Below are 27804 nucleotides of genomic sequence, written 5' to 3'. Positions count from 1 at the left end.
TTATTAGCTGGGTTAAAAAAATCAGTAAAAATGTAATAATAGGAGCCGATAATGTATTAATATACTTGTATCACTATGTATAAGTTTTATTTATTATCAAGTGTCCAACTTCCATAACACTTAGGGATAATGTAATAATATACTTGTATCACTATGTATAAGTTTTATTTATTATCAAGTGTCCGACTTCCATAACACTTAGGCCTACCCTTACTGTTGCTTCTTTCAAATAGCTGCTCAAAATCCAGGCCAATCCTGACCCCTGAATCTTAGTCCTAACTCTGAGAAAACACACACACACCTACTCTCTCTCTCTCTAGGAATTAATTGTTTGTGTAACTTGATGGTTAGACTTATCTCCAGCCCTGCCTTATACTCCTTTGCCATTTGAGTACCAAATTAAGTGGGGGCACACATGTTAGCAAACACAGACAATTACTCTTATGTTGTATAGTATGAAATCTATACCTCTTTGAAGATGCTGTGTTCTCAAATAAAAAAGACCACCACTTCTTTCCATGAAAAATATAATCTTTAATCAAGTGTATTTAAATAACGTCTTCAACCAAACTGGCACTATTATCCCTTGTGCTCAACTTTCAATCTCTTAATGCAAAATTCTAAACTGTAAAATATAGTATATAACATGACCTACAAAGATAACTTTGGTAACACATCTTTCAGTTTTATCATAATAATAAAGGATGGTTTACCGTCCCTTTTTTAAAGAACTAAACATTCTCTTGATACACATTACGTTTACAGTATCTATACCAATTGGTCCCAGCATCATGTTTTGTCTCAGAAAACAATATGTGTCATTTTTTCAACAGAACTATTTTGTTAAATATTTTTTGCCCAAACTAATATAAAAGTAGTACTGATAATTATTTTAACAACATGTATTTTGCACTCCAAATTAGGAAGTATCGATAAGAGTATTGTTAAGTATTGGTATTGATAAGCAGTATCAATAGTGGTATTGGTATTGATAAAATCCTAACCATGCCCATCCCTAGTTGTAGAAACTAACTAACTCACTAACAGGTGCAGTTTTCTCATGACATGGCTTGCCATTGTGCCCCTTTCTCTCTTGTTTTAAGCACTTCTTTCATGGTGACTTGACTTGTGACTTGCTTGACCTGAGCAATGACTTGACTTGTTTTGCTTGACGTTTACTAGTGACTCGACTTGACTTGCTTGAGTCTAAACACAGTGACATGGGACTTGCTTGAGACTTGAAGGTTAAGACTTGAGACTTGCTTGTGACTTGCACAAGTGTGACTTACTCCCACCTCTGCCTCACTGTCAGGTGAAAAGAAGCAGTTGGACGACTCTATATGTATCAGAGGTATGTGGTAGTCTACACCCTCCCCAGATCAACAGATCAACATCTGTGTGTATCACGACCAGGACCGTGATACACACAGAGAATTGGTATAACGACTAAAATTGGAGAAAATGGCAAAAATAAAAAATAATGAACTATAGATATCATTTGCTTCGGTTTTAGACTCTTTGTTGAGCTTGTCATGACTGTATTCAATTAGCCAGGGATGTCAATAGGGCAAGGATTCTGATTTGGTAATACATTTTCATGTAACCTTTCAGGAGTCAGGTTTGGTATATATACATCGAGAGAGAGAGTGCTGAATAGCTATAATAGTGTGGTTGAAACAGTTTGCTTGAAAAAGTTGTTTAAATACATTTAATTAAAGATGATATTTTTCATGAAAAGAAATGGTGGTCTTTGTATTCGTGGACAAAGCATCTTCAAAGAGGTATAGATTTCATATTATATGACATAAGAGTAATTGTCTGTGTTTTCAAACATATGTGCTCGCACTTCATTTGGTACTCAAATGGTTAAGGAGTAGAAGGCAGGGCTAGAGATAAGTCTAACCAAGCACCACAAACAAATAAATAGTCATAATTCCTAGAGAGAGAGTAGGTGTGTGTGCGTGTGCGCGCGTGCGTGTGGTCAGGTTTTTGAGCAGCTATTTGAAAGAGGAAACAAGGGTAAGTGTCATGGAAGTGTGACACTTTATAAACAATACATCACATTTTTTATGATTTTTTAAAAACCCAGCTAATAATGTAATAACCAGCCAATAATGTAATAACTTATTTCATTATATGCAAAAAATTATTACGTTATTGGTTCAGAAAATGTATTACATTATTGGTCAGTTATTACATTATTGACTTTTATTACATTAAGAACAGAAAAATTATTATGTTATTGGCAGTTATTTCATTAACGGTAGTTATTACATTATTGGCTACTACAGTGCGTAAAATGGTATTAGTTCATTCATAGTGAGTTTCTGTATAGCGATACCCAGCAACCTTGTTGAGAGAGAGCGTATCGCTTATGAACCCTAATACTAATACTATAAGGTCTGACTAGTCACTACATTCTGCATTATGTACTGAATTGTATCATGCTGTACTGTGCCAGTACCCTATCCCATATTACAACCAAACTGCTTAACTATAATAACAATTATTTGTCATTAAAGCATATATATTTGTAGATGTGTGTTTGTGTTTCCTCTCTCATGCTGATGGAATGATCCACCAATGAAGTCAAATAGAGACATTTGAATTAATAAGTACATGTTGAGGTTGATAAAGGGTGATCTCCAGTTATTCTGGGTTCAGTATTCAGAGTCCTGTGCGATTAACAGGGTAGCTGAGGGTGACCCCCTAATTAAATTTGAAATAATAAAATAATATAAATTAATTTAAATTTAATAACTCAACTAAGTTCTATCAACTTTATGACAGCAGTCAACTAGCTGAGCTATGTTGTTATTATGTCAGGGGAAGACACTTCATGCATTCTCACACAGGCAGGCAGATTTCAGGTTCCTCAATGTCCAGAGGAGTTGCTGTAATGCTCTTATATGAAGAAACCCTTCTCAATGAATCACCCCACTCACTAGTCCATGCTGTTACAAAACTTTATCCTGTGGGACCCAGCTCGACACCGCACCTGGAAGGCCCTAACTTCTTAAAAATGGCCTTCCAAGATTGCGGAGCTGCTAGTGTGGGATTGCAATAAAGAGATTTCTTGAAAGTCTTTCTTGAAACACTTCTCGGAGTCAATGAGGAAATATGATGCAAACAGGTCATGAAGGCTCACTGAAACATATTCAATAAAAACCTATTTGCTCTATACATATTTGCCAATCACATTGACAACTAAACGCCCTCACTTCAAGCTGTTACTATACTAGATTGACATGAAAGGAGATAAACTGAGGCACACCTCAGGTGGTACAATATGATTGTTGTGCCCTTGAAGAACTTGACTGCCCTGCACAGAGCCCTGACCTCAACCCCATTCAACGCCTTTGGTATCAGATGGAAAGCCAACTGCAAGTCAGGCTTAATTTTGTATGTAAAACTGAAGGATAGCGTGCATTGTGGTTAGTCATTGAATAATCCAGATTAGCTGTGCTTCAGCGTCCGCAATGCAGTGTAGGGCAGTTGTAAGTTGTTTCTCTGTAGTCTCTGTAGTTTCTATGTGCGTAAAATGGTATTAGTTCATTCATAGTGAGTTTCTGTATAGAGATACCCAGCAACCTTGTTGAGAGAGAGCATATCGCTTATGAACCCTAATACTAATACTATAAGGTCTGACTAGTCACTACATTCTGCATTATGTACTGAACTGTATCGTGCTGTACTGTGCCAGTACCCTATCCCATATTACAACCAAACTGCTTAACTATAATAACAATTATTTGTCATTAAAGCATATATTTTTGTAGATGTGTGTTTGTGTTTCCTCTCTCATGCTGATGGAATGATCCACCAATGAAGTCAAATAGAGGCATTTGAATTAATAAGTGCATGTTGAGGTTGATAAAGGGTGATCTCCAGTTATTCTGGGTTCAGTATTCAGAGTGCTGTGCGATTAACAGGGTAGCTGAGGGTGACCCCCTAATTAAATTTGAAATAATAAAATAATATAAATTAATTTAAATTTAATAACTCAACTAAGTTCTATCAACCTTATGACAGCAGTCAACTAGCTGAGCTATGTTGTTATTATGTCAGGGGAAGACACTTCATGCATGCAGGCAGGCAGGCAGATTTCAGGTTCCTCAATGTCCAGAGGAGTTGCTGTAATGCTCTTATATGAAGAAACCCTTCTCAATGAATCACCCCACTCACTAGTCCATGCTGTTACAAAACTTTATCCTGTGGGACCCAGCTCGACACCGCACCTGGAAGGCCCTAACTTCTTAAAAATGGCCTTCCAAGATTGTGGAGCTGCTAGTGTGGGATTGCAATAAAGTGATTTCTTGAAAGTCACTGACTGGTGTGCTGGGATGTAGGTCTCTTTTACATGGTGGTCCTGGATGTGAGATTTGGGCTAGATCTTGATTCATCAAACATCGATCAGTGGATTACTCTTGATAGAACGTGAAGCGTATTTGAGAATGGCATAGAATTCCAAACTTAAGCCCTATTCGCGCGGGACTACTATTACCTGGGGACCTCTATTAACTTCTAATAATTGTGGAGGTCGTCTGTGATCTTAATCCCATGCGAATCTGCCATGTCTGTAATTTGTAAAGTAAAAATTCCACCGCAAATTACCTACCATATTTCGCCAAACACAGAGGTAATCTGATAATATTAGTCCCGTGCGAATCGGCATCGCTGTGATTTGAGGTCGTATTTTACTCTTACGCAGAGCAGAGCCTTGACATTTTCAATCATATCTGGGGGGATAATGTCAGTAAATTCGAGGAAAATACAGACTTCGCTTATCCCGTGCGAATGCGCCGCACGAAATACTGACGTGGGAGGGTAATTTCTAATCACATGAAGTCCCCAGGTAATAATAGTCCCGTGCGAATAGAGCAAATATAGTCATTGTTTACAGCAACATACCATCAGAAAAACCCTGCCAGAAGGTGAATGGCATGACTGGCTGATAGGAAAGACCTGACTAAAGCCATAAACACAATTTTAGAAGCTGAGTGTTTGTGGTAAGTACATAGGAATGTAATAGACTGTAGATTTCCTTTAATTTATTACTTACTACAGTAATTTAGGGTTTCAGTTTAACAGTATGTCAGCATGAACTAAACAAGGAAGCAATTCCTCGACAAAGGAAGAATAAAACTGCCTGGCAATTCTGTAAATGATCAATCTGCCTCATTTCTAAGCACAATGTGCTCTTTTTTCAACAATTAATCAGCAACAAATAGGTGTTAACCATTAAACCGCATTGGCCTTATTGACCATGGTGTGGTTGTGTTCCTCTTAGAGAGATGATTAGATTATGCTGTTATTTGTTCAGGGAAGAACATAGTAAAATATATTTTGATCACCCAGAGATATTGCTAAAATCTATATTTAAAATATGGGTGGCTAATACCTTTCAAAACAATGAAATCGTTTTATCCATAGACAGCTAGCTAACTACCCAGATAGTCAACAAGGTTCAATAAATAAACATTTTCAAAACACCAGGAAAATGTTTATCTAACTCTCCCACACCATGTTAGTGTTCAGAATTCCCCAATCATAAAATACAGACAGTGGGACAAGTCCCACATTTATTAAACAATAAATTACTGCCAACTTGGTGTTTTGAAAAAGTGGGCAAGACGTAATCAATTGTTTCACAAATGTGTCACAAATGTGTCACACCAGGAAAAAAAATAGTTCCTCTACCTGTACGTGATGTATCCCACATTCACCACATTCGGTTTTTCATAATAATTTTAAAAAGACTTCCTCGTTGAAATTATACCTGTAGTACTCCAGCAGCGTAATTGCTTTCTTTGATATTTCATCTATTATCAGCAAAATTCTCAGAGCTCTGATACTCTGATACACTGAATACATTTTATTGCCACAGAATCTATTCAATATATTCTATACTGAAATTGGCTATTTTTGCTGTATACTGAAGTGATTTGGATTCGCGATCATAAGATGAATATGATACAAGAGTACAGACAACCTGCTTTTATTTCATGGTATTTGCACGTGTATATATTTTAACATTTTTCAGAAACAGCTGTTTTGTGTTGGTCTTGTAACCTAAAGGTCACAGGTTTGATTCCAGGTTGGGACACTGTTGTTGTACCCTTGAGCAAGGTACTTAACCTGGCTGAAAACAATAATAATAATATGTCCTTTTACTATCTCTAACATCTTGGTGTAGCTAGCTATATTAATGTGTTTATTACCCACTCATGTCATGTGTAGATCACAACGGTAGGGAGAGAAAGAGCCTGGAAGAAGGAAGGTTAAAAAAAGGTATGGGGTGAAGATCTTGTGTTTTCCCCAGAGTGAATTGATTGTTTATTATCTTGATTCAGCATAGACATGTTTCACTTAAGTTTTTTTTACTGCAGCAATTCAACAAATGGTGCGGTATTTACAGACATGTTCAATTAATGTATTTCCTCATCTTGCCCAAAATTTTTCCTGCTTTAACCCATGTGTACATGTAAAGTAGCCCATTTATTAAGAAATGAGATGTTATCGTTGGTCACATGCATTCTAAACAGCTAACAAAAGCATATGATTCACATGAATTTACCAAAAAGTGCTTGTTAAGTTCCTGTTCAGAAGAACTGAACACATGTTTTAAATTCTTTTTATTTCATTACTGTAGATCATAACATAATCATATATTTCACTACGAATCAACTGTAAATCAACTGTGCATGTAAGATACTGGAACCACATGTAAAATACTGGAATCTATCATTAGAGACAAGTTGGAAGTATTTCTTGAAAAATAGCAACATCCTAATGGGTACGCAGCATGGTTTTTGCAAGGGAAGGTCATGCTTAACAAACCTTCTGGTACCATCTGATTTCCAAAAAGCATTTAATAAGGTACTACATGGGAGACTTGTTAGTAAAATGACAGTAGTAATTAGAGGACGTATTTCAGAGTGGGTTCGGAACTGGCTACAGGGTAGAACACAAAGAGTAGTAGGAGGCATATTATCTGAGCAGGCAACTGTTGGAAGTAGAGTCTCACAAGGATTGATACTGGGACCACTGCTCTTCCTCGTGTATATCAATGACCTTGACATGGACATAGAAAGTACATTAGTCAAATTTGCAGTTCATACAAAACTGGGAGGCACAGCTAATAGTTTGGAATCTACTAATGTAATCCAAGAAGATTTAAATAAAATCCAGAAGTGGGCAGATACCTGGCAAATGAAATTTAATATATCGAAATGTAAAGTTCTGCATATTGGGAAATAAAAACGTTAGGCAGGATTACTTTGTGGGAGGAACAAATTTGGAATGTGCTCAATATGGAAAAGATCTGGGAATAATGGTTGATCAAAGCATTTAAGGTTCTAGGCACAGTGCTGTGGCAGTAAAACAAAAAAAAGGCCAAAAGGATGCTGGGATATATAGCCAAAGTATTGAGTATAAATCCAAGGAAGTTATACTTACATTTGAGGCCAAGATTTTACGTACACCTAGGCTATTCAAATTCAGTTTTTCACAACTCCGTACATTTTATGTTACCATTCATTTCTTTTGGCAAGTCAATTACATATGTAAAACAATTACAATTACAATGTAAAAACATTTAAATGTTATCTGGGTAACCACTGGTGGGCTTGGGGGGGGGGGGGGGTGCTCCTTCATGCAATAAATTATGATGATGTGCCCTCTAGAGCAAGAAAATTTGATAACGTGTCTTAATGAGTGCCCTTCAAGTGGAGAAAACATGATGCAGTGCCCTATAACGTGCCCTTACAATGGTCTAAGCTTGATGTTCCCTATAGGTGCCCTTCCAATGGAAAAGGGTGCCGTTATGAAGTGCCCTCTATGACAGTGTCCCAAAGGGTGCCCTTTCCAGTAGAGAAAATGGGATGCAGTGCTGTATAAGGTACTCCTACAGGTGAGAAAACATCATGTAGTGCCCAATTAGGTGCTCCTCTAATAGAGTAGTGCCCCATCCAGTGGATAAAATGTGGTGCAGTGCTGTAAAGGGTGTCCCTACATGCGTGAGAATGTGGGGAAGTTTCCTAATGGATGCCCCTCCAGTGGAGAAAATGTGATGTGGTGCCATATAGGTGCCCTTACAATGGGATAAACTTGAGGTGCCCTACAGGTGCCTTTGTGGTGAAAAAAAACTCATGAAGTGCCCTCTTAGATGCCCTTCCAAGTGAGAAAACACAATGCATCATAGCTTTTTGCACACTGTTCGGGCCCCATGTTGTGCAGTAGGTGCCCTTTTTATTTTTTTGCCCCTGCCCTTCAAACAGCCTGAGTCCGCCACTGTGGGTAACCAGGAAGATGGTAGATATGATCAACAGGTGTATTGTATTTAAGCCAGAAACGAAAATGTAAACAAAAAATGTTGTGGGAGAGCCTGTTGGATCAGCGGTCGGTGCATACAGTGTGAGGATAATTGGGAAACATGTTATGAGGATTTGTTAAATACAAATGAAAAGAAACCAAAATAAAACTGACGATGGAGCTAGCCAGGAGTGGGGGAAAAGAGAGAGCTGGCCGATGTGGCCATCTTTTACAGCCTGCAGGGCCCAGCTAACAACCCTCCCAAACCTGCCCATCGACCTCCTGCAACAAACAAACAAACAAACAGGCGGGCCCAATATACAGAGGTGGGTGCTAACTCCTGAGTGTATCTGTGTACGTTTCTCTTAGGAGCCATGAAGAGTGTAGCTGTGGTGCTCTCAGGGTGTGGAGTGTACGATGGGACAGAGATCCATGAGGCCTCTGCTGTTCTGGTGACAATGGCCATCCAATCCAATAATGCTAAGGTGGATTTGCATCCATATAAACAATGATGAGACATCCAGCTTATTGGCTTGATAATGAAGTTCATTTTTTTATTGTATGCAAGCAGAAAAAGAACACATAATGAACTTGATATTTAGCATGTAACAATGAAGTTGAGGCTATTATTGGATTTAGTAAGGGTTGCTTATTATGAACTGGTTAACATACATCAGACAGTCGCAAGTAAAACAGTCATTGAATACAATTATGTGACTACCACAGATGCCAGAATTCTTGCCATTATTCATGAGATCACAACACAGATTCTGCCTGAACTCCATGTGAACATATTTGCTTTGATCTCTGGATATGGTACAAGCCATGCCACAGATAAACAATGAATCGTGAGTTATTCGAGTGTGCATCTCTGTCACATAAAGTGCATAAAACAAAGCTCGGTATGATAGAGAATGATATAAAGTATCATCTTCAAGGAGGCAGCAGGCACTGGATGGTGGTGCTCACAGCCTTCTACAGTTCTGGGGTATTGTTGGGAAAATTCCTGAACTTGTCAGTGCCACAAACCAGCACTGTGGCATTGAAACTACGAGGACGATCCGGGTCCTAGCAAAGAGACACAAAACACATAATAAGTTCATATCAATGCTTACTTTGTTATTTCATCAAATTCAGTCTACGCCATGCAGGCCAGTAAGAGGAGGACGACTTAAGATCTTATACTGCATAAGACGTGCATAGAAAAGCATGGAAGTGCTTCAGATAATCCATAAACAATCAAACATGTTCTTGGAGTAGAGGGATCTTAGCGAACCAAAATAAGAAGAAAATGTATTTTATGCGATAGTGTTCTGTGGTATCATACCATTGGTAATTTCCTCTTTTGAGTGATAAAATAATGTATTTACATTGAATGAATCTACTTGCCATTGTTGACTGTTAGATAATGGCCTGTGATGTAATGATTGAACTCTCTGACTAATACCAATTAGAGGTACAGGTGGCAATGGTTTTTAATTGCCTGCCATCCTTCTTATGCTCACACGCTGACAAAGCTTCAGTGCGCAGGTAATTTTAATGCATTAATCTGCCCATCTAAATACAAGTAAAGTTAATAGCAAAAGTTTTTATAGTAGAACACACATGAGTGCATGCACAAAGATTTTTAAAAAATCACTTTATGCAACATAATTTGTTGTGTTATCCTCAATAATTAAAAAAAAAATGTGCACCAGTAATTGTGGCTGTGTATGCTTTAAAAAAGTTGTATTAACCAAAAGAAAAAAAAATTCCTGACTGGGGATAGCAGCACTCACCTGAATGGGATAGGCACAGGTGGGGACAAAACGTATCACAAACCCACAGCGCCTTCTTCCTGACGTGTTGGGGTCACTGCCGTGGATCAGCAGTCCATCATGCACCTAGCACAAGCAGCTCAAGTCAAGGTTCAGAGGTCATAACTAGTGCCACCATTTTGTCTACACTTGCTCTCTCACATGTCCTTCAGCCCTCCACCAACAAGAGATAGTTAGACCTTGTGTCAAACCACATGTCAAACAGTTATCCCTTTTGAACTACCACAATCATCTATATTGATCAAGCAATTATCAGTGATGAAGCAGAGACAGTGAATGAAGGCAATTTTTACAAGTGTGTGAAATTCAATCTGATTATCTAGGCATAATGATTGACAGAAATGTACCATATTTTAGTGGCTCGGGGTTGTAATGCACTGTGAGTTTCTATGCAACTTCATTTTGCATCCACTGAGACAGTGCACTATTTTCATTTGTAAGCTGTTCAATTTGGTGTTCTGACATCACAGCTTTCAAACTGCCACACTATGTCAAGACTCTTGCCATTTTCACCATTTAACTACAGAAGTGTGCCCAAACCCTTATCACTCATCAAAGAGCTCTGCCAGCACTATGGTGCTAGGTGTGATATCTATCTCAAATTCCCCACATCTGGTATAAAAATGTGGGGAATTACCAAACTTTGAATGGTAACCAGCTCTACAGCAGAACACCAACTGCCCTGCATTTGTATTCTTGGCCAAGGGGAGTTTTTTTTTTTGTTGATAGATATGAGTGATACACTGTCATGGCCTGCTCAAACAATACAGTCTGAGGCAGGAGTCCAGAAATACAGGAGATTTACCAGATGTTGATAAGTCACACTTACAGACATCTGCCCTGCCAGCAGTGGGCAAAGTACAGCTTCATCAGTTTTCACCAGCTCCTCTGGGATCTCTTGATTGACAGACAGCATGTTTCCTGAGCGGGGTGAGGGCTGGTGTGGGACGAGCCCAGAACAGTGACTGCCTGTAGAGGAGAGACAAAGCCTGAAGTTCACATATACATCTTTAAGCATTGCTAAGGCACCATATACGGTCCTAAACTAGGTCCCACGTCCTGCTAATTCATGAAAAATCCCAGATCCAATATATATTTAACACATTTTCTGAGCAAGAAAAGGAAAGCAGATGATTATATTGGTTGTTGAGAAATGGCAATACCTGGAATGACCTGCAGGGCTCCATTGTCCTCCGAAGCGTCATCAAGAGCCAGCCATACTGAGAGCACTGGCCCCCCAGCCAAACCCCAGTATCTGTAAACAATCATATGCCTGATCACCACTGATATACACTTTGCTTATGAATAATTGTGCCAATGGTGTGAATCACAATCTGCATACTCTTTTATACTCACCTCATGTCCTGGTGCCAGGCAACAAAAGGCAACCCTGGTTTATCCTGCTGTCCAACATGAGCTTTCCCATAATTCCCCTCCTCATTGTCGAGTGCACTGTTCTGCTTGGCAACAGTGATGCCATTCCCCACCTGTCCTTTGGAAGTAGCACCAACAGGATATTTGCAGATGAAGCGGGAGTCAAGCAAGATGACATCTGGCCCGAGGATTGTGCTGATTGGCTCTAGGACCTTGGGGTGCTTTGCTAGGGCCATCACCCAGTCGTACTGCAGATGGACATTGTGGAGACTGTACTGGGTGTACTCTTTACCTGTGCACAGGCAAACATATGCATTTTTAAAACATACAGCACAAATACCTAACCAACCCCATCACTTCTAATCATTTTCACTCCTTGTCTACTGGACAGTGCAAAAAAAATGAACCAATATGGCAATCCAGTCCAATGTACATACGGTAGCAATTCTGTCTTCCTAATCATATTGTATCCTGGAGGTGATCAAAGGACCAAGACCGCCCACTTACAAGCTACCTGATGAGCAAATCTAAGGTGGAAGACCCCTCCCCCCTGCCTTCTCATTATCTACCTGTAGTTGATACTCACCAAACTCCCTTTCCAGCTTTTCAAATGCCTCCCTGGCTGCCTGCAGCTCTAGGGCGTCTAGCACAGGCAGCCCTGAGAGGAATCCCTGCTGTGCATAGGATGCACTTATGTCTGATGCTCTGCTGCCCCCTGTCTGTGTGGTGGTCTCCTTTTCCTGGTAACCGGCTGGTTCACGGTCTTGTACCTTCATTCTTGTTCCACAGTAACTGTCACCTCAAACTAAGGGCTGTTTTCAAAATGTGCAGTGTGTTCCTGCTTATGGCAGAGATGGAGAGAAAAAGAGAGAGAGCGAGAGAGAGAGAGAGATATGTATTCAGTTCGTTAAAAGCCAGGGTGAAATATGTACCTCCTCAACAACCTCCCTGTCTGATATTCTCTCTCTCACTCTTGTTCTTGTTCTCACTCTTACTCAATGTACCTGGGCTGACAAAAAGAGACAAAAAATTCCAAGGTGCTTGGGAGAACTGTGGTGTGTTAAAGATTTAATGGGAAAAAAACAAAAACATCTCAGTGGTTAAGCAAACTAGAGGGAGTCCCCCTCCCTTTGGGGACCTGCAAAATGCAGACGTTATCAGCCTTGCAACAGTGCTTGACTTCAGTGCCCAGAATAGTGTTCAGAACACCATGTTCAGCAGCAAAATAAAGATTATTGCTGTTTACCTGCTGACTCAGCTGGCATATATTTCACATTGGATCCCAGCATCTATTCAGTTACACTAAGTCTCTTGATGGCAAACAGGTTAAATCTGATTTAACTTACTACTGAGGCAAAAGTCCATGTGATAATTATTGCCACCATCATTTTAATATTGTGGTCTCACACCTCCCCTTTCCCTGTAGTGCAATTAATGAATTAAAAAAATTTCGGCAGGTCAAAATTTGATTGAATAAAATCTTTGAACTGGCAATTTAAATAGTGGATAAAATATTGAGCACATAAGAACAGCCAATAATTCTAACAGCTTCAACTAAAATAAAAACAGGGGTTATGTTAAGCATACAGTACCTGAAATCTGTGGAGGAAGAATCTTACCTGTGTGAGAAAATGTCACTGTCCAGGACCACTGTGTCTCAGTGTGTTGTGGTCGAGCCTTGAATCAACACTAGGAGATGCAGCCAAGTGAAGCAAAATGTTCTCTGAAAACTACCTTAACGAGACTAAGCAAAATACGGGAGTGCCAACAAAATCAAAGCAGGCAACCTGAGTCTCTAAGCTTATCTATCCTCTCTTAAATAAAAAAATCACTGAACTCCCAAGTGATGGGTGAGCTGATGTGAGAGCTGAGAGAAGGATGCTTGCTAGAGCTGGATCAGGGAATCTTAAATACTGTTAGTCCATCCAATGAATCAAGGGGTTTTCCAGGAAGTGAATTACGATACTTTCCCATGAATTATGAAAGCGAACTGTAGGTGTGACTGCCAGGAAAAAGAAGGGTTTCTTTTATCTATCGTCACATGTATATCCAAGGTATTTTTAACTTTACATTTTTAACTTTTACTTATTTGCTTTAACAAACATTGCAGCATGTGGCAGTGCTTGATCTATACATGCTTATTTAATGTACATCCTGCATGTTTTGATTTCCCAGAAATTCCTTTTTTTTTGTCAACACAATTTTCTGGGAGTTAAACGCTTTGTTGCCCTGGAATTTCTCCCATATATTATTACTTCATAGGGTATTTCCGCTAAAGCCAAAGTTAAAAATTCACCAGGAAAAAAGCCTCTTGTGAAGATCCAGCAGTGAATTTTGAAAAATTCAACACTAAGAAGTTAAAATATAAAATAATTTTTACATTTGGGTCTGAGCATCCACATTACCATATGGAGGTAGTGTAATTGCTATTAGTTGGTGAAACCTAACTTTTTGAAGTATTGTTTAATCTATTCCATTGTCTAAATAAAAAACTGTGCCACTTATGTGTCGTGTAGATCCCAATGGCAGGAAGAGAGACCACACGGGAAAGATAATAGAACTCAGCAACTCAGGTATAAAAAAAAATGTATGGGGTGGAGATCTTGTGTTTTCCCCTGAGTGAATATGCTTAAGAGAGTAAGTATGCTTCAATAAATAAACAAATATGGACACCTATGCAAAATATGAGTACAGAGGCAAATCAAGAAAAAATGTCTTTGTCCCAAGCTTTATGGAGCTCACTGTACATGTTCCTGTATATTTACAGGGTGAATGGGATGTCATATGATTGTACTGAGGTGATTGTTCCCATGTAGTAGGGAGGCGCAGAACACAAATACCATATTCGGCAACACTCGAATAATGAGATCTCCCAAAATGAGATTCTCCTCTCAAATCTGCCCAATATTATTTGGATTCAGATCTTTTTTTCCTATATCTTTGATGTGATTTGCTCAGAAGTCACACACACACACACACACACACACACACACACACACACACCTGCAGAGAGAGAGCGAGTGAGAATTTCCCTTAACACTAGATAGGCCAGAGGGATGCCATCGTGCTTTGGGGACTTTATAATTAAAATTACTCCAGCGCCGTAAATGCTATATCCTCCTGCTTTCCCGAGACTTCACTAAATATTTTGGCTTAAACTAACTGCATTTTTTAAATTAAAAAAAATCAGGCAGTTCGTGCCATTTTCTTCACAATCCCCCGACAATAAACAACAGGTGCTTTTACCCAGGTGCAAATGTGTCGCTGTCTTATCCAGCATGCTGTTCAGCAACTGAATAACCAGCGCTTTGATATGAGTTTCCCAATTAAGTGTTATCAAAACTTGCTTTGCACATATAATCACACATAATTCATTCACTGCAATCATCTGATGAAGCTGATAAAGCCTTTAGGGTGGGGATGAATAATTGTGGATGCTGTAGTCATATAAATGATAGGCTTATGACTCAGTGGAGATAACACCAACATTTTTTCAGGTTTTCTCTGAAATTGAGACTTTGAATAAATGCTTTAATACCTCAACAATAGGAGTGCCAGTGATTATAATGTTTTGGCATTTTATAAAGCTTTTGGTTAAACTCCACACACTTCCAGTTTTTATCCAAATACAAATACAAATACAAAAACATTTTTGGTTGAACAAATACAGATACAAATACAAATAGTGGCATCTACTCCACCCCTACTATATAGTAGTAAGTGTCTACTTTGAAAAAAAAAATCAACTTATTAATTTAGTCTGCAGAAATTAAATAAAGACACCACATACAGGCATGCTTTTTGCACTTGAAAAACAGGTAGAACAGCATCATAAAGCATTTACACATTATAGAATAGTACAGTTGAAATGATTACATTATAAGATAAAAAAATTGATTTGACAATATGTTCATCATCAAATTATACAAAGAGCTCCGCAAAGATATCCCCATAGTACCGTATGTAGGCAATAAATTAAAATCATTTAGAGGAAGATTAATTTCAATAAGAAATTTAAATGAACATACAAAGACAATCAAACCTGGCAAAAATATTCTAAAGTATTTTAAATTTAGGAATGCATTTGCACATGCACTGAAAGATTATTGGTTCAGATTGATTCTAATAATTCCAGTTTCACCTATGGTCACACAGCTCGGTGCAAAATGTCCCACGAAAGGTTCCCCAGAAATTTTAGTTAGCACCTGGTTTGTAGAGGAGCCAGTTATTGTGAGTGAGTCAGCCAGGAAATGACTTCTGTGAAGCAGAAACAGCAATCTGCTCTCAGTAAGCTTGGGGGCAGAATTAATTGGCCATAACATTTAGTTAGGGTTATTGCTTACATATTAATTTATTAACACTATAGTAAATATACAGTTTTATTTATTTATTTATTTTTTAATGTAAGCAGTTCAGGTTCACTACCTTGGTGAGAGGTAGCATAACTGCAGTGGCCCATGGGACCTATGATTCATCCTCCTCTTTCACAGGGTCCAGCTCTACTGGGTGTGCTGTCTCTGTCTTGAGCTCCTCCTGCTGCCCCTCCATGGGCTCCGAAAAGTCTGGCTCAAAGGTGGGATTCACCTGCCCCGTCATTTTCTTCTTCTGCACCTCCTCGAAAATCCGTAGCACCTGCAAGAGGCAGACACATCAACACATCGCACTGGGTGTAAAGAAAAACAGTTTTGTGATCAGACACTAATAATAAGCTAACCCATTCCAGCTCTGCAGTGGAAAAGGGAATTCAGGGCTAGGAGGACTGATAAATACCTGAGACTTAGGAATGACACCAACTCTGAAGAAGCCAATGTGGCCGCTGTCAATCTTGGTGCAGTCTACTACTGTGGAGGCAATGTTCTCAGGCGATGGGCCGTCACACAGCACTCCATCCACCTAGACACAGAACACATGCGAACAGCTGCAGTCACTTGCACAGCAGGGGGAAAGAGATTGGGTGCCTCATCAGATAAGGAAAAAGGCAGAGCCTGGTTAATGCAGCAGCCTTCCTTTACCTTATCCCCTAACTTGGCATACACTTGGTTATGATGTGTTGTGTCCGCTTCTCCAGTGGGGTTGGCTGACATTGTGGCAATGGGCCCCACCTAGAAACACAGAGAGGGAAAGTATGTAGATGAGATGTAGATGGCTACTCCATATATACATTAGTACCTCTAGGTAACAAGGACACAGTGGAGGACAGTGTACATACAATAATAATAATAATAATAATAATAATAATAATAATAACACTTCCTACAATGTTTTTGGAACAAATTACATGTTGTACAACACATAATAAAACAGAGGAAAATTTAAAATGGAAAATACTAGATCCCACGGAATCATTAAATATTTATTTATAGTAAAATATTTCATAATTACATGTCATAACTCAGTTATAAACAAATGCAGTGGTAACATTAGGATCATTGCAATTTACAGTATCTTTATTTTGTACTAAAACAACTGATTCAGGCCCACAGTATATGATTCAACAAAGTGCTCAATAATGAATGCATTGTTGGCTGTTAAAGAGATTTACAGTCATCCATTTTTCTGAGATGGGGGGTCCTTTTATGGCCATTTTAGTTGGCCCTGGGAAGCCTAGTAGAGGATCAGCTGGACTGAATTGGGAGATGCATACCAGGTCCATGAGGTGTGTGGCCACAGTGCAGTCTGGATTTCGGATGGCAATACTCTGCGGTGTGCCAATGTACTTTGCTGATTCTCCCAGACCAAAACAATCCAGCCAGGGACCTGCAGACGGAAATGAGGAAGTGCTGGTTTAAGATATTGCGAGAACACCAGTGAGTTCCTTGTTTGATTTCCACCCTGCTGTAAGAGATAAGTCACTTTGAATAAGACACACTGGTTGTAGCGGAAGGGGTGGGTGGGTGTTGGATTCCAATCCTAAGGGTTACAGGTCAGCTTAACAGCCCACGACAGGGTATTTCTCATGGATTGTTAAACAAGGTTCTCGATTTCAATTGCTCCAGCAACAGGGTAAAAGCTATGAACCACAATGAAGAACTCTCTCCTTTCTGAAAACCAACCAGGTGATGTAAGGGGGGAAACCCACCCACCTCTGGGGATGACCATGCTGATGGAGGATGGCCAGGCAGCCTCCATGAAGTCCCACAGCACTGGATTGATCAGGTGTTTGGCTGGCTCCAGCTGCTTAGTGCTGGAGATCCACATGGACATGGGCCGGTCCTGGGCGTGCACTTTAATCCTGCAGAAGAGAGCCAAAACAATCCAGTAAAAATTGAAGGAGAGAAGGTCTTATATATTCAGCCAACCCACCCATAGTGGGGTGAGGAGGCTCGACCATTATCTGCAGCAGTATATTTGCATAATTTACATTCCCCGGCAATGTTGGCAAGGGAATGATGTGGGGACCGTCATTCAGCTGAGCTTTGCCTGCTCGTGGTATGGAAGTCCTTGCAGAACAAACCCATGTCCAGGGAGACTTACTTGTAGGCCTTCTCCACTGCATCTGGCCTGTTGCAAGCAGCCACAAGCACATACACCGTGTCCGTGGGCATCCCACAGGTGCCACCATTCTTCAGGATCTCTGAAAGAGAAGCAAGTGCATAAGCAGCATGAAGAGCTTAAGAACACTCTCAAGCAGCACAGCTTTAGAACATAAAATTTAAAGCAAAGTTGTTTTTGATTTACTTGTGAGAGGGGACTAAAAATCACCTGCGATCTGCTGAACGGAGGTGGCCTTGCGAGCGGGCACATGTGGGCAGCTTTCCCTGCCCCCGCCAAAGCCACTCAGCTTGATGAAGGGGTCGCCCAGCGGAAGCTGCGGCGTCTGGAAGCTGCTGTTGAACAGGTTGGCCAGGAAGCAATAGAAGCTGACCAGGCCGAAGATGATGGTGACGCCGATATCGTAGCCATAAGGCAAGGCGTCCACCGCATCCAGCAGGAAGCTGATGAGGATGAGCTGGAAGGTGAGGGCGTAAGCGAACCAGGCCTTGCTGAGGAACAGAGCGCCGGCTGTCACGAAGCAGTTGAAGAGCATGAAGCAGATGATGCCCACGGCCATGTTGAACCCCCGGGTGGTGCCGTAGAGCCCTCCGTAGCGTGTCAGCCCCCACACCGTCCACATGATGCCGTACAGGATGAAGGCGGTGCTCTCCAGCGTCTTCCCCCGGGCGAAGGCCACCGAGCCGCACAGCAGCTGCAGGGCTCCGCCCGCCACCACGGCCCACGGCAGGATCAGCACTTCTCGGGGCCCGTTGACGCCCACCGTGGCGGTAATGGCGAAGGCCGCGAGGACGCTGCAGCCGTGACCCAGCACCTCAGCGTCAGCGTATTTGGAGTAGCCCAGGTAGGGGGCGTGCAGGTCCTTGTCGTGGAGTCGTAGGGTCAGGCGGCCGGTGCGGCTCAGCACCGCCTTCAGCAGGCCCTCGCCTGTGGGCAGCCTCCAGGGTAGCACCATGTTGTGCAGGGTAACCAGCAGCATGAGGGCGGACGCAACAAAGATGGCCGCCTGCACCCCCTGCGTGCCAGCTTGAAAGAACCCCAGGGGCTGTGCGGCAATGGCGATGCAGTAGGCCACGTAGAACAGCTGGTACAGGCCCTCCGCCAGGCTCTTCTGTGTGCTGAACACGGCCAGGATGAAGAACAGCACCGAGAAGACGGTGGGGAAGGGCACGGGAGAGTACACCTTGAGGTTGAAGTCACTCAGCAGCAGGCTGTACCCCTCTGCGAACTTCAGCACTGCTGTGTAACCATAGAAGGTGGCGGCCAGAGTGTCCATGGCACGGTAGGAGAGAATGCACACGCCTAGCTGGAAGACACCCGCCATCCACAGCCACGGCACCAGGCCGGGGGTCAGCTGCGGCACCACGCCCAGCAAGGGGCAGGCCAGCACACTGGCGGACAGCAGGTTCATGACCAGGCCAATGGGTATAGCGTCATTGAGCTCCTGGGCCTGCGAGGGGGTCAGCTTGCTCTTCTTCTGCAGACCCGTCCCTGGCGGCTGCACCTTCCCCTTAGTTATGTAGGAGAGCAGGCGGCCGCTGCCGAAGTACGCCCCCACCAGGCACACCAGGAGGTAGTTGGCGGCGGTGGCGCCCAGGCCGAAGCCGGCGTCGGACAGGCCGGCGATCTGGTGGGCACAGGCCAGGCTGATGGAGAAGGCGATGATGGAGAGGACGACCTCCCTCTGCAGGACCCCCACCACCCCCATGATCAGCAGCGCCAGCGTGAAGGCAGCCAGCCCTGGCACCAAGGCCGTCCGGAGCGCTGCCTCACCCATCACTACCCCCTCCCCAGCCAAAATGTACACCAGCCCTGAGCCGCACCACAGCGCAGAGATGGAGAGACAGAGAGACACAAAGAGCGGGGTGTGGGACAGGCTGCGCCGCACTCCTGTGGGGTGGGGGGGGGGTGGAGGGAGGGGGCGGTGGGGGGATGGGGATTAGAAATGATCAGCACACTCAAATACATATAAGTATCGTATATACTGTACAAGCACTGGATGGACACATGTTTAACATGTTTATTTCAAAGATCCCATAACATTTTTATTTTTGATCCTTAAAAATCTAATTGTATTTAGACCATATATTCACTGCAACATCCTCCCATAATTCAGTAGTGCAGACAAGCACTCCTCCGAATTGTGTAATACCAGCAACTGCCTATAAGTGCAACCATTCAGCTGGGATGTGCAATCATTGCATGTGACGCTTCTTGCACAACTAGTGCTGGCCACCACAGTTGCTATTGGCACAGAAAGAATTTACGACCATTTATTCTCACACGACAGCTCAGAACTTGAGGAAGTCACAATGAGGACAAACTTAAGATAGTTTAATGTTTCTTAATTGTTAAATCTGAACACATGTTTTTAATGGGTTTAATAGATGTTGCTACCACTAAACGTTTTCCCACAAACCCCTTTCCTGAGATCTTCAAACAGTTTCATTAAAGTTGTATCTAACACCCATTCCAAAGGGTATTATACCTGCATATGCCAAGAGGGCAGCAATGATGAGGAGCAGGACTCCCAGTGCAGTACTGGGGATCAAGTCATTTCCGGAAGCCTGTGCATAATCCTTCACAAGAAGCAGTAAAGAACCTACACGTGAAAAAAACAAGAAGTTAGTTGGCATATTCACAAAGCTAAACTGTTGCCTAAACATCGTGGTATCTTCGACCTCTGCTGGTGGTCCCTATGAATTACAACTGTTAAACAGACGCGCGCTTTTGTTCCCAGGAACTGTGATGACAAAAGACGGTCAAGATGAATCTAAACATGCGATAAGTTCGAATTCTATTACGATTTATCCACATCTCAACAAAAAAATGTTAATAAATATGGAGTATTAAAAAAAAAAAAGTATTTGCCATCATTAAAAAGGTATTCATATCAGCAAGAATGTTAGGCTATATAATAGTCAGAGGTGGGTAATCCGGCTTCAAAGAGTAAAAAGACTGACCATGCATTTGCTCCAGCACCATGCACTAAACCAGCTGATCACAATAATTAGTTCTCCCATCATGCTGAAGAGTTATGCTAATTAGAATCAGCTGGTTTAGTGCATGGTGGTGGAGCAAATACATGGTCAGTCTTTTTACTCGTTAAAGCCGGGTTACCCACCTCTGATAATAGTATCATATTAAACATGTGCGTTGTTTGAAATTTAGCTATAGCTACAGTATATTACATTACCATCTCAAATTGTACACTGTTAATCAATCAAGTCGATAGAAAAACGTAAAAGAAACATCTAATTTCTAGATCGTTGGGTTCAGAAGACTTAAATCAGCAGCACTGCTATCTGTAGCTTTTTTATTTAATCATATAATAATTATCTTTACTACACTTTTCCGTTACGGGTAAATAAATAGTCAATTTCTGAATGTGCAATAGGCTACCTGTCAGGAAGCTTGTTTAATTACACGGATAATTTACTGTAAACGTATGGTATTACTAACTCATCTTACCTGGTTTTCGTCTTTAGCCTACTGAAAAAACAAAATTCAACCTCCCTGAGATTGTTACTGCTAGAAATATAAACGTTGATTCACTACTAAACTGAACAAAATACATGCATAGGGTGTCGCTGAATATCTACAATCCAAATGCAAGTGCAAGACCTGATCTAGGGCATTCTATCTGAAAAAAAAAAAAAAAGTTAAAAGTACATAGCCTACATAAAAATGTATGCATTTTGTGTGTAGGTTTTAAATTTCCGCTTTTAAAGTTTTGTGAATTACTCCTATTATTTTCACTCCTTAATTTTGCACATACGTATTCTAGCTAGTAAAGCACACAGCGACGGAAAAAACAGAACGAAAAGTTATTTACCTCCAGTGATTCCCAAAATACCAACTGAGAAATGCAGCGACTCGATTTCCACTCGCGGCTCCGCCATCGCGACTTCACTCCGGTAGCAAAAGGGTTCAGGTTTTACTCAGTCGCTGTCATTTTAAGCACCCACCAGTTTTGCGTCATTTCACAGAACCATGTATGTGTTAAAACCACACCCACATACAGGAGTCGAAATTGGAGAGGTTTTAGAAATTGAGTTGAAGATGTGTTATTTTTCCGGAAGGAAGTTACCCTATGAGATTGGATCTTGTTTTGGTAGCTTTCATAGTCAGTTTTTATTAAAATATGTTTAAACTTATTTTTAACTGTAAGTACTAAATGAGTAATACATTCTTGAAAAGCAAATGAAGACATAAAATTCCTATTTAACCCTCCTGTTATGTTGCGGGTCAAATTGATCCTTTGTAAAGTTTGAAAATCTAGGAAAAATACTTAAAAGTATTTTTTCAGTATGAAACTTCTTCTACTGGCCTTAATTAGTGTAATCAACATTTGAAATGAAAATGGTTCATTTTATGTATTTGCAACCCCCCCTGCATGTTTATATCACAGAGATACTGTTCAGGTCCATTTGACCCGACAGTGAAAGTGGAGGCTAAAAGGGGTCAGAAAGTGTCAAATTTAGACCATTTCTTTCTTTGCAGATGTGAGACATAAGGTATTTCCTACTCCCTCCCACCATATTTCACCCCAATCACACACACACTCACACACCCGCATGCACACACGCACACACAGACATGTTTGTATTGCTATACTTGTGAGGACTTCCCATTGACTTACATTGGTAAATGGTAAATGGACTGCATTTATATAGCGCTTTTATCCAAAGCGCTTTACAATTGATGCCTCTCATTCGCCAGAGCAGTTAGGGGTTAGGGGTTAGGTGTCTTGCTCAAGGACACTTCGACATGCCCAGGGTGGGGTTTGAACCGGCAACCCTCCGACTGCCAGACAATCGGTCTTACCTCCTGAGCTATGTCGCCCCAGTTCATTCCGTAACCTCTAACCCTAACCCTAACCCCAACCAATACATGCCTAACCCTAAGTCCTAACCCTAAAACAGCCTCTTGAACTTGTGGGGACCAGCAAAAGGTCCCCACCTTGCGTAATTTTCCTCATCCTTCTATCCTTGTGGGGACATTTGGTTCTCACAAAGATAGTAATACATGCCGATACACACACACACATTTCACCCCAATCTAACACACACAAATACACACATACATACAAACACTCTTTCTCCTTATTATCCATTATCCCTACCTCACCTGTAAAGTGCGAGAAAGTGGAACAACTTGGACAAAGTAACGGGGTCCTACAGCACCAAGCGAATGACTGCGCGCTGGCCTTTAGGCATCTTTTATAACATAATCGATGTATCGGCCTACAATGCGTTCATCATCTGGACGGAGATTTGAAACCATGATCCTAATGAAACCATGATCTGTGAGAGGTGAATAACACCATTGCACTAAATTTTGATGGAATTGTTAGTAATTAGGTACCCAAACAATGTTTATTAGGATTTTCTGGTTTCTGACAACTTTTGGATGTTTAAACATGCACCGGGTCACATTGACCCGGGAACATTTTTGCTGTACCTGAAAAATGAACAGAACAGGAGGGTTAAACAGCGGTGCTTTTTCTCCCTTGCAACAGGTGTGGCACATCTTATGTGCATGAGGGGGGTGGGGGGGGGGGGGGGGGGGGGAATCAAACAGGAATGACCAAATGTAAGCTTAGTAAAATGTAAAAAAAAACATTTGAACATATTGTAAGAGCTAAAATTGGACAATCACACCTTTTTTTTTTTTTTTTAAGCCTGGCCTAGACTGCTTCTGTGTTAAAGTGAAAACAAGTAAATGTTATCTGGGTAACCAGGAAGCTGGTAGATATAATCAACAGGTATATTGTTCAAAGTCTAATCTAGCAACAAACATGGAATGACAATATTTGGCTACAGTGAAAAGATTTCAAATACACTGAGCATATTATTTGAATGATCAGGGGTGACTTAGCAGTTTCTTTCTAAGAGGAGTAGTCACTGTACTATTTACTTTTTCCTCCTCCGCTTGTTTGTAATTGGAGAGAATGAGCTCATTATTTCAGAAAGGGGAGGTCTCAAAGAACTCAACCCCACCCTCGTGGGGATATATAGCGGCTCTCAACTCCCTGTACTGTCACAGGAGGAGCCAGCAAAGAAGACATACTGCCTGCTTACTCAACTCTACCAAGGTGAGACAAAGCTACACCAATATCCAACTACACTTTTTGTGTCTCCCTGGCAGGATGTGTCTTATTTGTGTTGCAGTATAAAAAAGTTTTTTGATGATTAAATACTTTTCCTTCGGAAAGCTAACACATGATAAATACAGTCATTTGAATGCAAGAGTTTTGTAGCTGCGCTGGTTGGAAAATGACTATTAGTTTAGACAGATTAGTTCTTTCAACAGTTTTAGGCTACTTTGACTTAGCTTCCAACCAGCACTGAAGATTAAAGGCACTACCAATAGGCTGCTAAAAAAGCAGCCATATCCCACTCTCCATCTCTGCTAGGTAAAACTTCCATCTTGGGAATTGCGTGGGCTGTGATGTGCTGCTATGGCACTGTTTTCACCTAGTCAACAAAACAATCAGCTGCTGAAAGGTGCTGTCTCATCACTAGTGGCTTCAGTTCACATGCTTCACTGCTACACCTGTAGAAGTATGATTTTTAAGCTACTCAGCTGGAGACTTTCATGCTTGCAACTCCATACTTTATTCCACCGCTCACACATGACCTGCGCATAGAACTACGGCAACCTTTCTGGGGCACACAAGACCGTGCCTATTACTACAACACCTGCCAGTTTTAGGATACCTGAGACTGCAGTGAGAGACCTAGTGTAATTAATGTGAAAGGGCTTTCTCTCTGCGTCAAACATGGAACAGTTCCAGGTCTCTGTTAATTTTTTACCTTTATTGTTTCGCATTACTGCAACATATGAAGGGCTGCCTGATAATACAAAGTGGACCCTTATTAATATGTGATCTATAACACATGGTTGCTCTTGTAACTGTTTATTTGTGTAATGGGTACATGTGGGGATTGAGGTGATAGCAATGCCTTTGTATTGTGTCTGCTTTTGAGTGTGAGTCTGTCAAAAAAATAAACTCAACATGAAAATGTACACCAAAAAGAGAGCCTGTAGGATCAGCAGTGCATACAGTGTTAGGATAAGTGGGAAACGTGTTATGAGGATTTGTTAAATACAAACTAAAGAAACCCAAATAAAACTGACGATGGAGCCAGCCAGGAGTGGGGGAAAAGAGAGAGCTGGCCGATGTGGCCATCTTTTACAGCCTGCAGGGCCCAGCTAACAACCCTCCCAAACCTGCCCATCGACCTCCTGCAACAAACAGTCAAACAAACAGGTGCGGCCAATATACAGAGATGGGCACTAACTGCTGAGTGTATCTCTGTACATTTCTTTTAGGACCATGAAGAGTGTAGCTGTGGTGCTCGCAGGGTGTGGAGTGTACGATGGGACAGAGGTCCATGAGGCCTCTGCTGTTCTGGTGCACCTAAGCCGGGCTGGGGCCAAGGTGAGGGTTCACACATGGACGCACGCATACAGGCCTTCATACATCCACCATTTATAGAGAGCCTACACACACACACTTGCTCACACACACACACACACACACACACACACACACACAGAGCTCATCCAATCTATGCCTATAATTATAATTTATCAGATTTAACATTCTGTGAATGTACTGTGTTGATATTTGACTCTTGGCCAACATTAATTTTTTTATCAGATTTTGCGCTTGGTGTTTCCGCCATGCATTTTTAATTTCAATGCTTTTGTACAGTGTGACTCAACTTAACACACAAGGGCTGGCTACTATCTCAAAACTCAACCCAATCTTTCTAATGTAAATCTAATAGGTAAACAAATGACACAAACCAAATCACTATTAGTGGAATATTACAGATTAGTTGAATTATTTTAAGACACAGTAATTGAAAAGATTAAGGAATTTGATGGATCACAAAGCAGAGAACACATAGTTTTTAGTTTTTACTGTGGCATGTTATAGGTTAAATATAGGATTCGTTTTTCTGCCAGTGCATGAGCTGAACACGACCAGTTGTATGTTCCAGGTCCAGATGTTCGCTCCCAATGTGGACCAGATGCATGTGGTGAACCACATAGTCGGGAAGCCCACGGAGGAGAAGCGCAATGTTCTGCAGGAGAGCGCCCGCATCGCCCGTGGTGATATCATGGACCTCAGTAAACTGGATGTGTCGGCCTATGATGCTCTGATCATCCCTGGTGAGGGAGAGGGAACGGCACAACCAGGAGCGAGGGCTTGATCTTGGGACTTTTTTTTTTTTACCATGTCCCACTCAGAGATACATGGTCCTGCAGCACACCATGTACTCACGATATACATGGAGACACACGATACAGTCAAAACTGACTCTAGGACAGATTACTAATTAACGGATTAACTAATTAACTAATTAACTAATTAATTCAACACTGAGACAGAGATAAAGAGAATACCAATCACTCACACCGAGATACAGAGCACTCCCAGCACCTACACAGACACAGAGAATTAACACTCAACACCAACACAGACACATAGAATTAACACTCAACACCGACACAGACACATAGAATTCGCACTCAACACCTACACATGCACAGAAAATTCACAGACTCAGCACTGATACTGAGACACAGAGATCTCACAGGCGCAATACCGGCCCTGAGTTGGAGAACTCACATACTCAACACTTGCACTGAGATGCATAGAAAGTACAACTTCGTTCTCAACACTGGCCCAGCCTGTGAATGAAGAAAGCCGGAACAACAGCACTGAACACTGACACTGTGGCACACCACACTCACACTCTTAATCTATTTAATTCTTCTGTACAGACACAACATGTTAGTGCCAGACACACGTGCACCAACACACACAAGCACACTTTAGGGTTGCCAGAAAGTCTGCTTACAGTATACTGTACTAAATGATCTCCCCCTTATACCTTTTGCTAGGGGGTTTTGGAGTTGCTAAGAACCTGTCCACATGGGCCACGCAGGGGAAAGACTGCTCAGTCCAGCCTGAAGTGGAGAAGGCCATAAAGAGCTTCCACAAAGCTGGAAAGCCCATTGGTCTGTGTTGCATCGCGCCTGTGCTTGCAGCTAAGACGCTGCCCGGCTGTGAGATCACTGTGGGCCATGACTGCAAGTGTGAGAAGTGAGTATGGGCATATGTGAGGCCACAGAATAGCTGCTCAATAAAGGCCAAATATGTAATTTCCATAAAGCTGAGAACATCAGACAAAGAAGAGAATTACAGTGTATGGCATCGATCTCCAGCATTTTACCTGAAATCATTTGTTGCATTTCTAATTGTCTGCTTTTCCACCCTCCTACTGCTAGATGGCCCTATGCTCAGACTGCCTGCACCATGAAGGAGATGGGCTGCAAACATGTCAACAAGAATGTCGGGGAGTCACATGTTGATGTCAAAAACAAGCTGGTGACCACCAGTGCCTTCATGTGCAATGCCCCTATTCACGAGGTATTCGATGGGGTGGGTGTCATGGTGACAGGCGTGCTCAAATTGGCCTAAGGATTGTGAGGTTGGAGGTATGGGAAAATCATTTCAAAATTGACGTATTTGTTCTAGACACTGATCCATTTGTAATTTGCATGAATGATGAATGATCCTCCAGAAAAACAATAAGTACAGGAAAAAATGACCTGCTATTTTCCTGTGTTGGTAATCTAATCTGTCTTTTTTAAATTTATTTTTTTTAAATCTGTGTCTGTTTTGTGCTTGTCTAAATAAAATTTGTTTGGACAAAAAAAAAAAACTCCCAAGTTTATTTCCATATGGTCTGATTTGTGAATATAAGCTCTATTTGTAATGCATAAG

The 27804-nt window shown here is 41.4% G+C and overlaps 3 protein-coding genes and 1 long non-coding RNA gene across 6 annotated transcripts; 1 reads left to right on the top strand and 3 right to left on the bottom strand.

Moving 5' to 3' along the window:
* Positions 1-8850: 8850 nt before the first annotated feature.
* Positions 8851-13552, bottom strand: LOC118224020 (probable alpha-ketoglutarate-dependent hypophosphite dioxygenase). 2 transcript variants are annotated; one of them, XM_035411169.1, is made up of 7 exons: positions 13124-13552; positions 12091-12345; positions 11487-11796; positions 11294-11385; positions 10960-11099; positions 10092-10196; positions 8851-9381 (listed from the first exon to the last, which is right to left on the bottom strand). In XM_035411169.1, exons 2-7 carry the CDS (start codon positions 12278-12280, stop codon positions 9289-9291), a joined length of 930 nt encoding a protein of 309 aa, XP_035267060.1. In that variant the 5' UTR covers positions 12281-12345; positions 13124-13552; the 3' UTR covers positions 8851-9288. The 2 variants fall into 2 exon arrangements, with proteins under 2 accessions (XP_035267060.1, XP_035267059.1); XM_035411168.1 differs by having other exon boundaries at positions 12091-12342.
* A 653-nt stretch (positions 13553-14205) lies between these two features.
* Positions 14206-23135, bottom strand: LOC118223725. Its single transcript, XR_004764489.1, has 2 exons — positions 23035-23135; positions 14206-14507 (listed from the first exon to the last, which is right to left on the bottom strand). It is a non-coding gene; the product is annotated as an uncharacterized LOC118223725 (long non-coding RNA).
* si:ch211-153b23.4 (uncharacterized protein LOC335392 homolog) lies at positions 15015-21957 on the bottom strand. 2 transcript variants are annotated; one of them, XM_035410647.1, is made up of 10 exons: positions 21832-21957; positions 20485-20598; positions 18207-19886; positions 17979-18078; positions 17588-17736; positions 17149-17261; positions 16517-16606; positions 16275-16397; positions 15930-16136; positions 15015-15761 (listed from the first exon to the last, which is right to left on the bottom strand). In XM_035410647.1, the coding sequence occupies exons 1-9, from the start codon at positions 21896-21898 to the stop codon at positions 15969-15971; spliced, it is 2604 nt and encodes an 867-aa protein (XP_035266538.1). In that variant the 5' UTR covers positions 21899-21957; the 3' UTR covers positions 15015-15761; positions 15930-15968. The 2 variants fall into 2 exon arrangements, with proteins under 2 accessions (XP_035266538.1, XP_035266537.1); XM_035410646.1 differs by having other exon boundaries at positions 15015-16136.
* An 884-nt stretch (positions 23136-24019) lies between the features above and the next one.
* On the top strand, positions 24020-27679 carry si:ch211-153b23.5 (glutamine amidotransferase-like class 1 domain-containing protein 3A, mitochondrial). The gene is made up of 5 exons (XM_035410648.1): positions 24020-24093; positions 25335-25443; positions 26012-26183; positions 26919-27120; positions 27306-27679. Exons 2-5 carry the CDS (start codon positions 25339-25341, stop codon positions 27496-27498), a joined length of 672 nt encoding a protein of 223 aa, XP_035266539.1. The 5' UTR covers positions 24020-24093; positions 25335-25338; the 3' UTR covers positions 27499-27679.
* Positions 27680-27804: the final 125 nt, after the last annotated feature.

This window comes from Anguilla anguilla, chromosome 3, assembly GCF_013347855.1.
Source record: "Anguilla anguilla isolate fAngAng1 chromosome 3, fAngAng1.pri, whole genome shotgun sequence".
Classification (NCBI taxonomy): domain Eukaryota; kingdom Metazoa; phylum Chordata; class Actinopteri; order Anguilliformes; family Anguillidae; genus Anguilla; species Anguilla anguilla.
This window is presented reverse-complemented; position numbering and strand designations above follow the sequence as displayed.

What these genes read in the sequence shown, in the direction of transcription:
- si:ch211-153b23.5 (XM_035410648.1), top strand. Translation starts at nt 25,339, where the DNA reads ATGAAGAGTGTAGCTGTGGTGCTCGCAGGGTGTGGAGTGTACGATGGG. An exon ending in TAAGCCGGGCTGGGGCCAAG is followed by an intron (nt 25,444 to 26,011) that starts GTGAGGGTTCAC and finishes TGTATGTTCCAG; the next exon opens with GTCCAGATGTTCGCTCCCAA. An exon ending in TGATGCTCTGATCATCCCTG is followed by an intron (nt 26,184 to 26,918) that starts GTGAGGGAGAGG and finishes ACCTTTTGCTAG; the next exon opens with GGGGTTTTGGAGTTGCTAAG.
- LOC118224020 (XM_035411169.1), bottom strand. Translation starts at nt 12,280, where the DNA reads ATGAAGGTACAAGACCGTGAACCAGCCGGTTACCAGGAAAAGGAGACC. An exon ending in AAAGCTGGAAAGGGAGTTTG is followed by an intron (nt 11,797 to 12,090) that starts GTGAGTATCAAC and finishes GCCTGTGCACAG; the next exon opens with GTAAAGAGTACACCCAGTAC. An exon ending in AGCCCTGCAGGTCATTCCAG is followed by an intron (nt 11,100 to 11,293) that starts GTATTGCCATTT and finishes TCTCCTCTACAG; the next exon opens with GCAGTCACTGTTCTGGGCTC.
- si:ch211-153b23.4 (XM_035410646.1), bottom strand. Translation starts at nt 21,898, where the DNA reads ATGGCGGAGCCGCGAGTGGAAATCGAGTCGCTGCATTTCTCAGTTGGT. An exon ending in CTCCGTTCAGCAGATCGCAG is followed by an intron (nt 18,079 to 18,206) that starts GTGATTTTTAGT and finishes CTTCTCTTTCAG; the next exon opens with AGATCCTGAAGAATGGTGGC. An exon ending in ATGCCAAGTTAGGGGATAAG is followed by an intron (nt 16,398 to 16,516) that starts GTAAAGGAAGGC and finishes TTCTGTGTCTAG; the next exon opens with GTGGATGGAGTGCTGTGTGA.